The sequence below is a fragment of the Channa argus genome, chromosome 1 (assembly GCF_033026475.1).
Source record: "Channa argus isolate prfri chromosome 1, Channa argus male v1.0, whole genome shotgun sequence".
NCBI classification, from domain to species: Eukaryota; Metazoa; Chordata; class Actinopteri; order Anabantiformes; family Channidae; genus Channa; species Channa argus.
In genome coordinates, this window is record NC_090197.1 from 3,075,862 (window position 1) to 3,091,333 (window position 15,472).

A 15,472-nucleotide genomic window follows, 5' to 3' on the forward strand; every position below is an offset into this window, starting at 1 on the left:
CAGAGATGTTTTTACTTACAGTTTATGGACAGGAAGATGATCACAGCCATCATCAGGAGACACATCACTCCCAGACACAGAGCAGCTCATCTCAAAAACTTTCTCTTATTCTTGGTCTGTGGTCTTACAGAGACCAAACACACAGAGCAACTTGAGTAATTTTCAAGTGGCTAATGGTGCTACTTTGATTGGAAAGCTGAGTCGACCAAAGTGAAGAGAGGGAAACCTCAGTGTTCACACATCAGACCAACACGGTTTAAAGAATCACTGTACCACAGAATATTGTTTCTAACATTTGTCTTATTTTCTCACTTACCTCCTTCCTGTGACTGAAAATTATTCTGAGTATCTCTGATGAAATCAGCATTACTCTAGATACCAACCTCTCTTTCCCGTACTGTCCTGCATCTTCCTCCACTCTTTGGTCATACCTCAAGTTTCTGTGTTGATTAGCAGAATCATTTGATGACATCTTGTTGATGTTGATCAGTTACTGAGCTGCAGTAAAACTTTGGGATTGTTTCAGCGTAGACAGCACTGCTACAGACAGAGTATGAGTAAAGGTACATCAACTAACTTTGCTGAGGCTGTCATGGTTTTGTGGTGAGGCTCTGGTTGGTAGAGCTCACACAAAACCAGCGGATGTGCATCACTTCGCTCACGTATGATGGTGCTGGATAAAAATGACTTGTCACTGCAAGTAAAAAATGTTGTCCAGTCCTTATGGAACCATTTTGACACATTACAAACATAATTGTAAAGATGAATATTGATGTGTTGTTAACAGAAGCTCCATGATATGCAGGAAGGCTCTTAAACGCAGACTTCACCAATGTTTAACTTGCTCTCTATAGCTTTACAATAATGCTTTTCAACTTTTCTCTGGCCTTCTTATGTTAAAATATTTCTCTAGTTCTATTTGAAAAACTCCTCCATGATGACATCACCCGGAGGACTTTTTGTATTATTAGTTCAGATGATCATCTGGGGGAGCTCTGGAGAAGTTTGATCATTGTGAGAACTTCCAGCTGCAGCTGTTGACCAGAACCAGCACAAAAAGAACATCTGATTTTGTAAGTGAAGGCTAGAAACTGAAAATAACCATCATCACAATAATTTAATGTGTAGAAACACTTACACACAGCAAGTTTCACAGTCTGATCTGAAAAAGCAGAACAAACCACAACCACAGATACTTTTAGCATGTTTGTTAGTGTCTGATGAAAACCTCATTTTATGGTGAGTGTAGAAACAACTGGAGGACTCTATTATCAATGCACTTGAGCTTTAAAACCCACTGAGAAACTGCAAAATATTTATTCTTTCCTGTAGATAAAGTGTGACATCCCACTTCCAGCAGTCATTACTGGTTCTGGACTAGATTTCTACATTTATGTTATCAACTGCATCATTGAGCAGAAAGAAATATTAACATCACTGCCTGGAAAATGGCACAGTCCACTGTAGGGGTGTTTGATTTTGTATAAGACGCTTCTTCAGGTCACATGGGGGGAATCTGTCACGTTCTAAAATTATAGTGACTGATGATGAAACTGTCCTAAATAATAAAGAAGTGGCTCAATAGCTGCACATTCCAGGATCAGATGCCGGAAACTTGAAACACTGCCCTCACAAGCTCCAGAGAATCAACATTGTTTGAGTCACATAATCAATCAAAATCAATCAAAACTTTATTTATACGGAACCTTTTATACAGATTAATGCAATTCAGAGTGTTTTACGGATGATTGAAATGTTGATGAAACGTCTACCAAACAAGGAAAAAGCTAAAAGTCAAAACATCTACAAGCTCAGCTGCTTCCCTGAAGCATCAACATTATATCTGCATCCAGGTTTAGGGGTTCGGGGGTTTTGCATCTGCGGTGCATTTGCTAAAGTCAAAGTATCAGGCATTTAGTGCCCGTGTGTAATAAAACAGAAGTCTGTTATCCCCGACATCGAAAGAAGCTCAACTCCTAATCAATACTATTAAAGGTTTTCTGTTTGTTGCTGAAGTCACACACATCTGATTTGTGTTGTAATTAGTCTCAGCTGATATTAGCCATCCAGTCCATCAGGTCATGGTCTCACTTACTCCTCCCTGTAAGAACGGACTTTGTTCACACTCTGGGGCCAAGTTGGTTCTTCTGGTTTTCTCACACCCTAGTTTTGCTAATCCTTCTTGTTTAACTCTTGCCCAATTTTCTTAGCTTCCTTTGTTTCTTCATGCCACAGTCTTCCTAGTTGCAACACATGCTCATGTTAAGTTTTCCAGTTTCCTCTGTTAGACCATGTTTAACTTTGTTCCTGTTGTGACTTTTCCAGTTTCTGTAACCAGGTTTGTGTTGCCCATGTTAAATCTCCATAGCTGCCCTTATATTCATCGTTGGCTGCTGGGTTCACGAAGTCTCGCTCATGTTCACAGTTTTTCCCTTCATTACGTTTAAAACAATCTGAGCTTTACTGTGTTTTACCGTCAGTGTACAGAGACACAAGGAAGGATCATTTACTGTCACACATTTCAAACTGTAGAATTCCAGTGAGAATCTTTTAATACTGTTTTTTAAACATCAAAGGTGAATCCATCAAATCTGTAAGTGTGTCAAACACGTATTCATGCTGATTACAGTGATCAGACTTTTGAAGTTTTTGAAAAGGATTAAAGCAGAGTGTCGTAATCATTTCACACACTATGAGAAGTGGCTGCTGTTCTTAGCAATACGAGTTATTTTTGGAAATAGACTCTGCCAAAGTTTTCTATAAAAGGAAGCTACATGACAACACTTGTTGCAGGAGAACTTTAATACTTTAAACTGTCAAATACACGGCTATAAACCTTTCTCTTGCCTATACACACACATAAAGACCTGAAGGTGCACGTACATTTTTACATTATATAAGTAGGTATATAAGTATATAAGTAAGTACATATAAGTACATTTTTTTGAAGGGTGATGAGTGTTTTTAGCATTTAATAAGATTTCATAAATTACACATTGTCAGAGAAAAGCCTAAAGTATAACGTGACCACTTCCTAAATTTCTAACAACAAACAACAACTAAACAGTTAGAATATTTAAATAGATAGAATTAAAAAAAACATTTAAAATGATAACAATTCATGTTTTTGCCAGCTTTTAATTTAACAGCCATGAGCATCGTACATTTAATTTCTTTACAAAACATTTGTCTAAATAGAGCTCCTTTAGCATATGTTGAAAAATGACTAATAGATAAGTCTGTCTTTAATTTAAAGACACAATATGCAGCATAGCAACAGAACCCAACGAAACGCTGCATTATTTTAGATTTTCACTGTTCTTCCCGATCTGCTCCATCTTCCTCCACCGTTCATTGATGTGTCAGGTTTGGCATAAATATCTGAATTATCATTACACTATTAGTAAAACTTGAATGGGTTAATGTAATACTACTACATACATGCAGTAACATATATAATGTAGTGATGCTGTCAGGGATCTCTGTCAGCAATCAGTCTGCTTTTTCATTAGTGACACTATCAGGTCAAATCCTGCAACTGCACAAAGGAGACAAACTGAAAAGGGTAGAAAATTGAGGAGGATGTACAGTTGTTGGTGCAGGTGAATATCAATGCTGTGTGATTCACTGTGACCAGCAGGTGAAGCTGCAGTGTTTGTGCTGTGGTGTCAAATGCATGTGGACGTTCTGATGGAGACACCTGACGTCTGCGTTTGGTAAACACTGATCTGTCTTTGTTCATCAAGGACCCTTTTCCCCACTGTTATATTCAGCTCAACACAAACATCAGGTGGATTTTCACTTAGCGACGTCTTTCCTTTACTTTTACTGTAACACTGGGACAAGCTTTGATTTTTTTTCTTCACTGCTGTTCAGGCTGTTAAGAAATCAGAAATGTCAGTATGTGTGTTTCTTCGAACATTTACTGCCAGTGTCAGAAGGCATAAACATAAAGACGACAAGTTTGAGCAGAAACACACTCATTAATAAACCAGCAGTTTAGTGTGACTACAGAGTTAGTAAGTCCACATGTAGTTGTTGTGTGGACGACTTCCAACCCCACTACTCTGTCTGCACCATAGAGCACAGAGGGACAATATCTATGGAATAAAGAGGATTGAACATGTGACACAGAATGAACAAGTCAACAAATGTGAGATGACTCTGAGGATCAGGAAGAACATTTCAGAGTTTGACAAACAGCTTCATCCCAACACTACACACGTCTCTGTCATCAGAGGAAGCAGGAAATCTACTTCTCACAGATCCAGTTTCTATAATTAGTATCAGGATTTTTACTGTATCCACTTCGTGTCCATTTCCCCTGTTGATCACAACATACTGCAGCGAACCAGTTTGTAGCATTTCCCAGCTCTTCTGTGGCCCAGAACCTGTGGGACAAATCAAAAGTGGACTGAAAAAGTGGTTGGAAAGCTGCTCTCTGAATCCATCCCTGGGACTAATGATCATATTCAGCTTTTTCCTTCATCTGTTCTTCACTTTCTAAAGAGCAGAGAAGAGGCAGCTGCTCCTTCATGCTGAGATCACGTTCAAGAAAGTTTGAGTCTAAATGTTGAAGCTAGTTTTTCTTCCACCATGTTTGTTCTGTGTGAGGATACAGAGAGCAGCACACACATTCAATCCTCTGAACTGTGACCAGAGCTTTGAACCATGTTTCAATCCTGACTCATTGTTACTGCCGCTCATCACAGACTGGAGATGAAGACATCAAATCATGTTTGACATGTTACTGTTTTATGCTTCTAATGGGAAAAGAACAAAAACTCTTACGTTTCTGTCAGTGGTGAATCATCCACCCATTCCCATCGATATCCTGTAGATGCTGTTTTGTTCTCTGTCGTTCGTAGACCAATCCAGGACTCCTCATTCTTATTAAAGCCAGTGATTAAATCCTAATTGTTAACAAGAGACATTTCTTGTTTAGTTTCTTAATGATTATTTGCAACACAGCGGAAAACATAGAACAAATATTAACAGTCAAGACTTGGAAAAAAATCAGCTTTTCTTATTGATCTATCGTTGTTTCTTGACTATTAGTGTCTGAACAGGAAGCTTCCAACGTGTATTGCATTCACAGAACTAATAAAATACAGACCTTCAGTTATGAGTTACTATGTCATTGTCATCAGAAGAGCAGGTCAGAATCTAAAGTAACTGATCACACACTCACCTGTTCCTCTTTGCTGTTGATCATCACCAGATCTGATCGTCTGTTCTTACAGAACGTTCTGCTCTGATACCAACTTTTCTTCTCAGTGGATTTAAAGTAACAACTGCATCCAAATCTCTTCCATCCTTCAGGACATTCTGGTCAAACAAGAGTTTTAACATTAGATTTCATGTCCTTTGTTGTTAAAATAATACTTAGACATTTTGTAATTCAATGTTGAGCTTGCTGCCATTTTTCTTTTTATTCTATAAATGTACGTCTGAGCAACAGAAACAGCCACATATCATAACAGTTCAACATTAATCAATTATTGTAATTAGAGTCAGTTTTGTATCACAGGTCTGTGCTGTAAGTTTAAATTTCTCACCTTTAGTTTTAATATTCTTTATTTCATCCTGTAGTCGACTGGTGTTGACTGAATGGTCTTGAGGGGAAACATTTTTTTTTTAAAGTATGAAAATCAGAGAAGAGTCAAATTAAAAAGATGTAACTAATGTTCACTGTGCAATTTTTCGGATCTGTCTTTCTGAGTGTGGGGCAACATAAATGCACACACACACATCTGTCTGTAAAGTTTTGAAATGTGTTTTGGAAACATTCAAGTTTGGCCTTTCAGAGTTTCAAGTCCTTTATATTTCAGGGTTTCAACACACTTTTATGGCTTTGGCCCCATTTTCTAAAGTGTTTCACATCAGATTTCTAACCCTGTTTTCACGCCACAGAAGGATCTGCAACCCTGACAGGCCAGGGCAGGAGCTCACAGAACCTCAGCCAATCATATGGCTTCTAAAAGGATAAGCCAATCAGAGAACAGTCTAAACAAGGTTCCACTGGTCACACAGGAAGTAAGTTGAGCGTAGTGATGGTGATATAAACCACACATTGTTGTGGTGTTTGTTTCCTCACATGCTTGTTGAGTTCGGCTGTTGCAGCTAACTGTTAACTGTTAGCATTTAGCTCCACACATTAGCTCAGTGAGGAAAGACTGTAAAGGTTAAATCTATTGTTAGCTAAACCTGCTCTGTTGTAAAAATGGAGAGTAAGATGTTAAGTAACTTACATTTACTTAAAAGTCTGGACTTAAAGGATGCATTCACTGATTGTTTAGTTCCGGTTTGGGTAGTACATGTACATAAATGCCATTAAAAATCCGATCAGATTACATCATCAATCATGGTCACCCTGCTTTTCCAGAACTCCTCCAGATGACATTTTTTGAACTCAATGGGGGAAAAAAAACTCCTCCAGTTGATGTCGTCTGGAGGAGTTTTACAGCTAAAAACATAGAAATATTTTCATATAGGGAAGTCAGACAGTTCAAAAGCATTATTGTACATTTACACCTAAACTAAAGCCATAAAAAGCAAGTTTGAAAGTTGGTTAAGTCACCCTTTAAGTAGAGTTTTGAGAAATTTCTACTTTATTGGAGTATTTTCATTTTCTACTACTTTCACTTCATTACATGTCTGAGGCAAAAATTGCCCGTCTACTTCACCACATTACTATGATGACTATAGTTACTTTTCAGTTACAGTATAATAATCCCACTTTCTCAATCTCCAGTGTGAAACTCCCAAGTCACCCAGCAGTGTGGAAAGTTGTTTTTATGGAAGTGATTAGATTCAAAACATCATGAAATCGGGAAAAAGGCTCTGTCAGGACTAGACCGACACCATCACTAGAACGTGTTTCAAATGCTAAAACCCAGACGGAAGACAACTGTTCAGCTGGTCAGAATTAAGGTGAACGACTTTTTGGCTAGTTTGAAAATGTGGATAATGTGAGCTGGTATTTAGCATTTGCTCAGAGCCATTTTATCTTACATTGTATGGAGAGAGTGATGATCCTAGCCATCAACAGAAGACACAGCAGTCCCAGACACAGAGCAGCTCCTCTGAGAGAAACTCTCTGAAACAGAGGACGGTTCTGAGTCTGTGGTCCTACAGAGACAAAACACAGAGACCAGCTATATCAAAGGGCCGCTTCACACATTACATTTTCTCCTATAGTGCTACGTTAACCTTTAAATACTTATGAAGTAAATGATTTAAATTAGGGCTGTCAGCCCTAATGTGATAAAAAGGTGTCAATGCTAATTTCTTTAAGGCCTTTAAAACAGGTTCGGTTAAGCAACAGTTGGTCATTCGACGGTGCGAGTGAAAACTTGACTGATTCCCTGCAAATAAAAAGTTGTGAAGTCATAGTTGTGGGTTTTCTGATGCAGTTTCTCAGCTCTCTCCCTGACATCGGGTGTGGCAGCTCATACTTAGACACAAATGGCGATCTGAAGGAGTGGTCGAAGACAAACCCAGAATAGATCAACTGTACTACGAGCAACCAGATGACAAGAGCAAAAGCAGAAGCAGAAGCATATCACCCAGAAGCAGAGATATTCAGAACAGAGAAGGCAGAGTCATTTTAACACCCTTTAAACCCCAAAGTGGAACAAGGAGATGACAGGAAGCAGCATGGGTGCTTCACAGTTCTTACCCGTACATCTTTGCTGCTATCATAACATTTCAATCACAACAAAATTCAGGATTTCTGATCACTGATAACAGACAAATAGAATGGTTCAGCTGACCCACTCAGTTTCTTCCTCTCTTCACTAAGTATGAGACTCATGCTGGACTTTCTTATATTTGATCTTTGCACTTAGTGAAACATATAGTCTATACATTACCACACACACACTGCAGTAGGGATGTAGAAACACTAACACATGTCTGATTGACTGCAGGTTCTAAAACGTATGAAGAGTTTTTACAATTTGTCAATTTGTTTTACCTCCTTCCTGTGACTGGAAATTGTCTTGAGGGCCTCTGACACAGTCTGCGTTGTCGTAGATAACCACCTCTTTTTCCTCGTACACCTCTCCATCTCCCTCCGCTCTTTGGTTGTATCTCACCGTCACATGTTCATCAGCAGGAACATTTGACGACATCTTGGTGATGTAGACTTGTTACCGTGCTGCAGTAAAACCTCAATGTCCTCACACTTCTACCTACAGTGCTCTGTACATACACTCACATATACTGTGCAATCAACTTCTTATCTGCCTCAGAGAACAAAGAGGAAGTGTCACCAAGAAAGCAGCGGATATGCATCACATCATTTGATGGCATTGGTTAAATATAATGAGTATCTGTACTTTGTGTTTTTTTCGCTGACCTCACAAACTGTGTGTTCCAGTTTTTACTTGATCAACTTGCAAAAACTTGAAACCGATGGCTTTGAATATCGTTGCATCCGTTATCTGTAGCCCCTTATTGTGTCACTGGGTGAAAGGTGGCAAACACCCTCGACAGGTTTCCATTTTACCTCAGGGACACAAGCACAGATGGGCAACCGTTCACACTGCCATTCACACCTGGGGGCAATTTAGAGTCACCAATTCAAACCAGGGACCTTATTAGCTGTGAGGCCGCAGCGCTAGCCGCTCTACCACCGTGCTGCCCAGCTGTAAATATATAAACATATTATAATGTTAAAGGTTTAGTTGTGAACTTTTTCTGTCAGCATTCACGTTATTAATAGCCTCCTGTGCATCTTCCTCCTCCACAGACCCACAGGAAATGTGTTAATCTCTCTCTGCTCACTATTGTTCTGAGTCTCTCTCACTGCAATTTGGAAACCAAATGTGTGACGAACGCCATCTTACACCACACGGCCATTGGCACTTTGACTCCACTCCAGATTTAAACCCCTCTGGTCTCACAGTGCTCTGCTCTGCACTCTACACAGAATTATTATCCACTGTCCCTCTCCTCTGCCAATGGCAATATGAAGACATCTGTGTCCATAGATCATCTATCTGTCCTCCATCAGCTGCGATCAGCTCCAGCTCTTGGCATTAATGTTTAAATCTAAAACTGCTCATCTACTGAACCACCCAAGTATTTACTTTGTAGATCTCTACATGAAAGAAACACTTCTTGTTTTAGAACAGTTACATCAGACTTTATTTATTGCTGTAGAATCAACGAAGTGGATCAGAGAAAATTAAAAAACAACTGTTACGTCAGTTTTAGCAGAAACACACTCATTAATAAACCAAGTAAAGACAAAGTGAAGCTGCAGTTTCCTGTGACTGCAGCAGTTTAGTGGGACTACAGAGTTAGTAAGTCCACATGTAGTTGTTGTGTGGACGACTTCCAACCCCACTACTCTGTCTGCACCATAGAGCACAGAGGGACAATATCTATGGAATAAAGAGGATTGAACATGTGACACAGAATGAACAAGTCAACAAATGTGAGATGACTCTGAGGATCAGGAAGAACATTTCAGAGTTTGACAAACAGCTTCATCCCAACACTACACACCTCTCTGTCATCAGAGGAAGCAGCAAATCTACTTCTCACAGATCCAGTTTTTATAAACATTATCATTGTATCCACTTCGTGTCCATTTCCCTTGTTCATCACAACATACTGCAGCGAACCAGTTTGTAGCATTTCCCAGCTTTGCTGTGGCCCAGAACCTGTGGGACAAATCAAAAGTGGACTGAAAAAGTGGTTGGAAAGCTGCTCTCTGAATCCATCCCTGGGACTAATGATCATATTCAGCTTTTTCCTTCATCTGTTCTTCACTTTCTAAAGAGCAGAGAAGAGGCAGCTGCTCCTTCATGCTGAGATCAAGTTCAAGAAAGTTTGACTCTAAATGTTGAAGCTAGTTTTTCTTCCACCATGTTTGTTCTGTGTGAGGATACAGAGAGCAGCACACACATTCAATCCTCTGAACTGTGACCAGAGCTTTGAACCATGTTTCAATCCTGACTCATTGTTACTGCAGCTCATCACAGACTGGAGATGAAGACATCAAATCATGTTTAACATGTTACTATTTTATGCTTCTAATGGCAAAAGAACAAAAACTCTTACGTTTCTGTCAGTGGTGAATCATCCACCCATTCCCATCGATATCCTGTAGATGCTGTTTTGTTCTCAGTCGTCCGTAGACCAATCCAGGACTCTTCATTCTTATTGAAGTCAGTGATGAAATCCTAATAGTAAATAGTAATAAAGAGATAATAAAACAATGTGGTGGTTTTCTTGAAAACCTTAAAGAAAACGAGTTCATTATATTTCTCTTTGATACATTCGTCGGAAACAGTCGACCTGATAAAATTCAGCCCGTCGCATAGTTCTGTCATCGTTTCAGTTGTTTCTTGGCCATCAGGTTCAAAACAGGAAGCTTTATACTGCTTTCACAAAAGAAATAAAATGGGGACCTTATCTTATTGTTCTGACTGAAGAGTCAGTTACAGATGACAATCAGTCTCTGCTGCATGAATACATCACTCTCACAGCAGATACTCGTCCTTTGTGCTGGGGGATGGCATGTGATTACAGTTTGTGGTCTGTAGGTGGCGCTCAGCTTACACTCATGATACGTGCACATCATAACACCTACTATAACCAGTAGTACTGTATATTCAATTCAATTCAATTCAACTTTATTTATATAGCGCCAATTTACAACAAAGTCATCTTTGTTTCCTATGAACTTAAATCTTTAAAAAAAAAAAAAAAAAACTTTTTGCTCTCTTGCACTTGTATCTCGTGAACACTTTTCTGATAGGACTTTGCTCTGATGTTTTCTCCTTGACTTAGATTCTTGCTGCCTTGTACCTCACTTTTAAGTCGCTTTGGATAAAAGCGTCTGCTAAATGACTAAATGTAAATGTAAATGTAAATCTCAGGGCACTTTACAGAATAAAGTCAAGATTATAAAGATATATAAAGAGAACCCAACAATTCCCCCTTGAACAAGCCATAGGCAACAGTGGAGAGGAAAAACTCCCTTTAACGGAAGAAACCTCCAGCAGAACCAGGCTCAGGGTGAGCAGCCATTTGCCTCGACCGGTTGGGGTGAGTGGAAAGGGGAGAGAGAAAAGAACAGAGCAACAAAAAGCAACAACAAAACATCGGGCAGATTGGTAGGACCAGTAGCTGCACACTGGAAGATACACAGCTTCAATGCCGGGGGACACCTGCAGAAAGGGACAGAGAGAGGGGGACAGAGGACGACAAAGACAACTACGGGAGAGAACACACAGAGTTAATGACATACAGTGGTGACAATTGCGGGGTGAGAGGAGAGGAGAGAGGGTCAAGAGGAGGAAAGGAGCTCAGTGCATTGGGGGGTGGGTCCCCCAGCAGTCTAAGCCTATGGCAGCATAACTATAACTAACTATATGCTTTATTAAAAAGGAAGGTTTTAAGCCTAGACTTAAAAGTAGAGAGGGTCTCTGCTTCCCGAATCTGAACTGGGAGCTGGTTCCACAGGAGAGGAGCTTGATAGCTAAAGGCTCTACCTCCCATTCTACTTTTGGAAATTCTGGGAACCACAAGTAGGCCTGCATTCTGAGATCGAAGTGGTCTACTGGGATGATATGGTGCTATGAGGTCTTCTATATATGATGGAGCCTGAACATTCAGAGCTTTATTTGAAAGAAGCAGGGTTTTAAATTCTATTCTAAATTTAATGGGAACTAGATTAGCTAGCTATGTACACCGGCATGGTACTGGAGTAAAATTTACTACAGTATAATATTCAAGCCACATGAAAATAGCAGATGTTTCTTAGAAATAAAGTTTGAAGGCCACTAAGTATGTGGTTAAGTTGACTTTGTCAATCCAAACAACTTTGCAGGCTGCTTCAGAGCTTAAATACACTGCATTCCTGATGATATGCCACCAGTAGGTACCGTGGACATTGTGAACTAGAAAGCATTTAGTTACTAGTTACTAGTTACTTCTTGTTGTCATGAGATCAGTGGATCAGAAACACACACACACGCACACACACACACACACACTCTCACACTCTCACTCTCACCTGTTCCTCTTTGCTGTTGATAATCACCAGATAAGATTCTCTGCTCTCACAGTCTTTTCTGCCGTCAGACCATTTTTTCTCCTCAGTGGATTTAAAGTAACAACTGCATCCAAATCTCTTCCATCCTTCAGGACATTCTAGTCAAACAAGAGTTTTTAGATCAGCTTTTATGTTTTTCCGTATTGAAAAAAGTTACACATATATACTTTATAATTTTAAATTAAACTGGTTTTCCACTTTTATTTTTTTCGTTAGCTTCAGTGAGCTTTAGAATAAAAACAGCTACATATCAAAACTGTTAAACAACATTGATTTGATTAAAGTCACGGTTATATGTTCCATCATGGAAATTGATATAACACCAGTGTTTGCTGTTAGACTTTAACATTTCCCACCTTTAGTCTTTACTTCATCCCGTAGTTGACTGCTGTTCTCTGCAATGTCTTGAGACAAACATCAAATAAAACTATTTTACAAAATATTCCAACATTTCCACAGTGGGAAGTTTGTTCCCTTTCTCACCTTTAATTTCACCGCGGAGCTGCTCCGTACCATTCTGTAACTCATCATACTTGTTGCTCAGGTTATTAAATCTGGTCTGTAGCTGCTCTTTGTCTACTATGACTGAACAATCTGATGAGAAACACAATTAAATAGAAAAGCTCAAATAATGAACTATAAAGACGGGTCATTTTCAGTTATTTTGTAAGTGTCAAATTAAAACTCATTCAGTGTGCTGAGCTCACATGGGAAACTAAACCAATGGATTTCTGTTTCCTTATCAAGGAGGGGCTTTGCATTGAGGGTATAAGAGTGAGCTTTACTCTCATCTAATCCCTGTTAGAAGAACATAAAGTAAAGTTTGGCCACACAACACAGTCTTAACTATACTGAGGAGTCATGATGCAATAGCGCCAATATTTACATGAACGAATCCATTCTTTTTAATTTTTTACGAATAATTTAATAATGGTGATTGATGAAAAGGTGAAACACAGCCTTCTGGTGGTGGGGACGTCCCACGCCAAAGTTAGAACTGACAGGAGTGTGACCAGCCCTAGTGTTCGTCTGTAGCTGTCTCACTCTACTGATCATTGTACTTTAACACACAGACAAAATTACCATATTGAAGGAAAACATCCGCCAGTGGCAGGTTTGGCTGTAGTAATGTTTTATCTTTTAACAAGCTTGTGCAAATAAAGTGCAAAACAAACTTTTCTGTCACACTAGCATCTTAAAGTGCTTTATCTCATTATAACTTTAAGGTTCTGAGCTTAAACGTTTGTGAGCATCACTTCCTAACTCATTGAGAAATAAAATCAGAACTGTATTTTCTACAGTGGGTGTTGAACTTTAGCAGTGCAGAGCAGCACAACATAGAGAAGCCGATCAAATTCAAGCATTCACACAGCAACGACATTAATTCTAACACCAACTGGTGTTTTTAATGAGAAACACGTCATCATTGTTTTTCACAGACACAGTTTTACCAGATTGTGAGAAATATGCATCATGGGATCTGGTTGAGTATTTGCTGCTCAGAGATGTTTTTACTTACAGTTTATGGACAGGAAGATGATCACAGCCATCATCAGGAGACACATCACTCCCAGACACAGAGCAGCTCCTCTCAAAAACTTTCTCTTGTTCTTAGTCTGTGGTCCAACAGAGACCAAACACACAGAGCTTCTTCTTTTCCTTTCGGCTGCTCCCTTTCAGGGGTCGCCACAGTGAATCATGTGCCTCCATCTAACTCTGTCCTCTGCATCCTCTTCACTCACACCAACTAACTTCATGTCCTCCCTCACTACATCCATAAATCTCCTCTTTGGTCTTCCTCTAGACCTCCTGCCTGGCAGCTCCAACTTCAGCATCCTTCTACCAATTTATTCACAGTTTCCCCTCGTTCATCAACTCTTCAAAGTTCTCCTTCCATCTTCCCATCACACTCCTGGCACCTGTCAATACATTTCCATCCTTATCTTTAATCACACTAACCTGCTGCACATCCTTCCCATCTCTATCTTTGTCTGGCCAACCTGTACAAATCCACCTGTCCCTCTTTAGTGTCCAACCTAGCATACAAGTCCTCATATGCTCTTTGTTTGGCCTTTGCCACCTCTACCTTCATCTTACGCTGTATCTCCCTGTACTCCTGTCTACTCTCTTCAGTCCTCTCAGTGTCCCACTTCTTCTTAGCTAACCTCTTTCTCTGTATACACTCCTGAACTTCCTCGTTCCACCACCAAGTCTCCTTGTCCGCTTTCCTCTTTCCAGATGACACACCGAGTACCCTCCTACCTGTCTCCCTGATCAAATTAGCTGTAGTAGTCCAGTCATCTGGAAGCACCTCCAAACCACCCAGAGTCTGTCTCAGCTCCTCCCTGAAAACTAAACGTCATTCTTCCTTTTTCAACTTCCACCACTTCGTCCTCTGCTCTGCCTTAGTCCTCCTTATCTTCCTCACCACCAGCATCATTTTACACACCACCATCCTGTGTTGTCTGGCTACACTCTCCCCTACCAATGCTTTACAGTCACTGATCTCTTTCAGATTACAACGTCTACACAAGATGTAGTCTACCTGAGTGCTTCCCTCAGCTCTTGTACGTCACCCTATGTTCCTGCCTCTTCTGAAAGAAAGTGTTTACTACAGCCATTTCCATCCTCTTTGCAAAGTCAACCACCATCTGACCTTCTGCGTTCCTGTCCTGAACACCAAACCTGCCCATAACAGTCTCATCACCTCTGTTCCCTTCACCTACATGTCCATTGAAATCTGCACCAATCACCACTCTCTCACCTCTGGAGATGCTCTGCATCACTTCATCTAACTCACTCCAGAATTTCTCCTTCTCTTCTAACTCACATCCTACCTGTGGGGCATAACCACTCACAACATTGAACATCACCCCTTCAACTTCCAGCTTCAGACTCATCAACCTGTCTGATACTCTTTTCACCTCTAGAACATTCCTCACAAAATCCTCTTTCAATATAACTCCTACTCCATTTCTCTTCCTATCTGACCCATGGTAAAACAACTTAAACCCTGCTCCTAAGCTTCTAGCCTTGCTACCTTTCCACCTGGTCTCCTGGACACACAGTATGTCCACCTTCCTTCTCTGCATCATGTCGATCAACTCCCTAGCCTTCCCTGTCATAGTACCAACATTCAAAGTCCCTACTGTCAGTCCTACATTCTTAGCTTTCCTCTTCTCTCTCTGCCTACGAACACACCTTCCTCCTCTTCTTCTTCGTCTTCGACCAACAGTAGTCCAATTTCCACCGGTAACCTGTAGGTCAACAGCACCGGTGGCGGTCGTTGTTACGATTCGCATTTTTGATTTGGCAAGTGTTTTACGTCGGATGCCCTTCCTGCCACAACCCTCTGCATTTATCCAGACTTGGGACTGGCACAAGAAGACACTGGCTTGT

General features: G+C 40.2%; 1 protein-coding gene and 1 long non-coding RNA gene across 2 annotated transcripts; both read right to left on the bottom strand.

Moving 5' to 3' along the window:
• Nucleotides 1–1,668: 1,668 nt before the first annotated feature.
• LOC137100054 (natural killer cells antigen CD94-like) lies at nt 1,669–8,292 on the bottom strand. Its single transcript, XM_067477663.1, has 6 exons — nt 7,979–8,292; nt 7,015–7,131; nt 5,559–5,615; nt 5,192–5,328; nt 4,792–4,913; nt 1,669–4,391 (listed from the first exon to the last, which is right to left on the bottom strand). The coding sequence occupies exons 1-6, from the start codon at nt 8,133–8,135 to the stop codon at nt 4,253–4,255; spliced, it is 729 nt and encodes a 242-aa protein (XP_067333764.1). The 5' UTR covers nt 8,136–8,292; the 3' UTR covers nt 1,669–4,252.
• An 881-nt stretch (nt 8,293–9,173) lies between these two features.
• Nucleotides 9,174–12,480, bottom strand: LOC137100269 (uncharacterized). Its single transcript, XR_010910876.1, has 4 exons — nt 12,430–12,480; nt 12,035–12,171; nt 10,075–10,196; nt 9,174–9,674 (listed from the first exon to the last, which is right to left on the bottom strand). It is a non-coding gene; the product is annotated as an uncharacterized lncRNA (long non-coding RNA).
• Between the last annotated feature and the right edge of the window lie 2,992 nt (nt 12,481–15,472).

Coding starts and splice junctions, on each gene's coding strand:
- LOC137100054 (XM_067477663.1), bottom strand. CDS start 8,135: ATGTCGTCAAATGTTCCTGCTGATGAACATGTGACGGTGAGATACAAC. Junction 5,616..7,014: donor CATCACTCTCTCCATACAAT/GTAAGATAAAAT, acceptor TTTCCCCTCAAG/ACCATTCAGTCAACACCAGT. Junction 5,329..5,558: donor AAAGAATATTAAAACTAAAG/GTGAGAAATTTA, acceptor TTGTTTGACCAG/AATGTCCTGAAGGATGGAAG.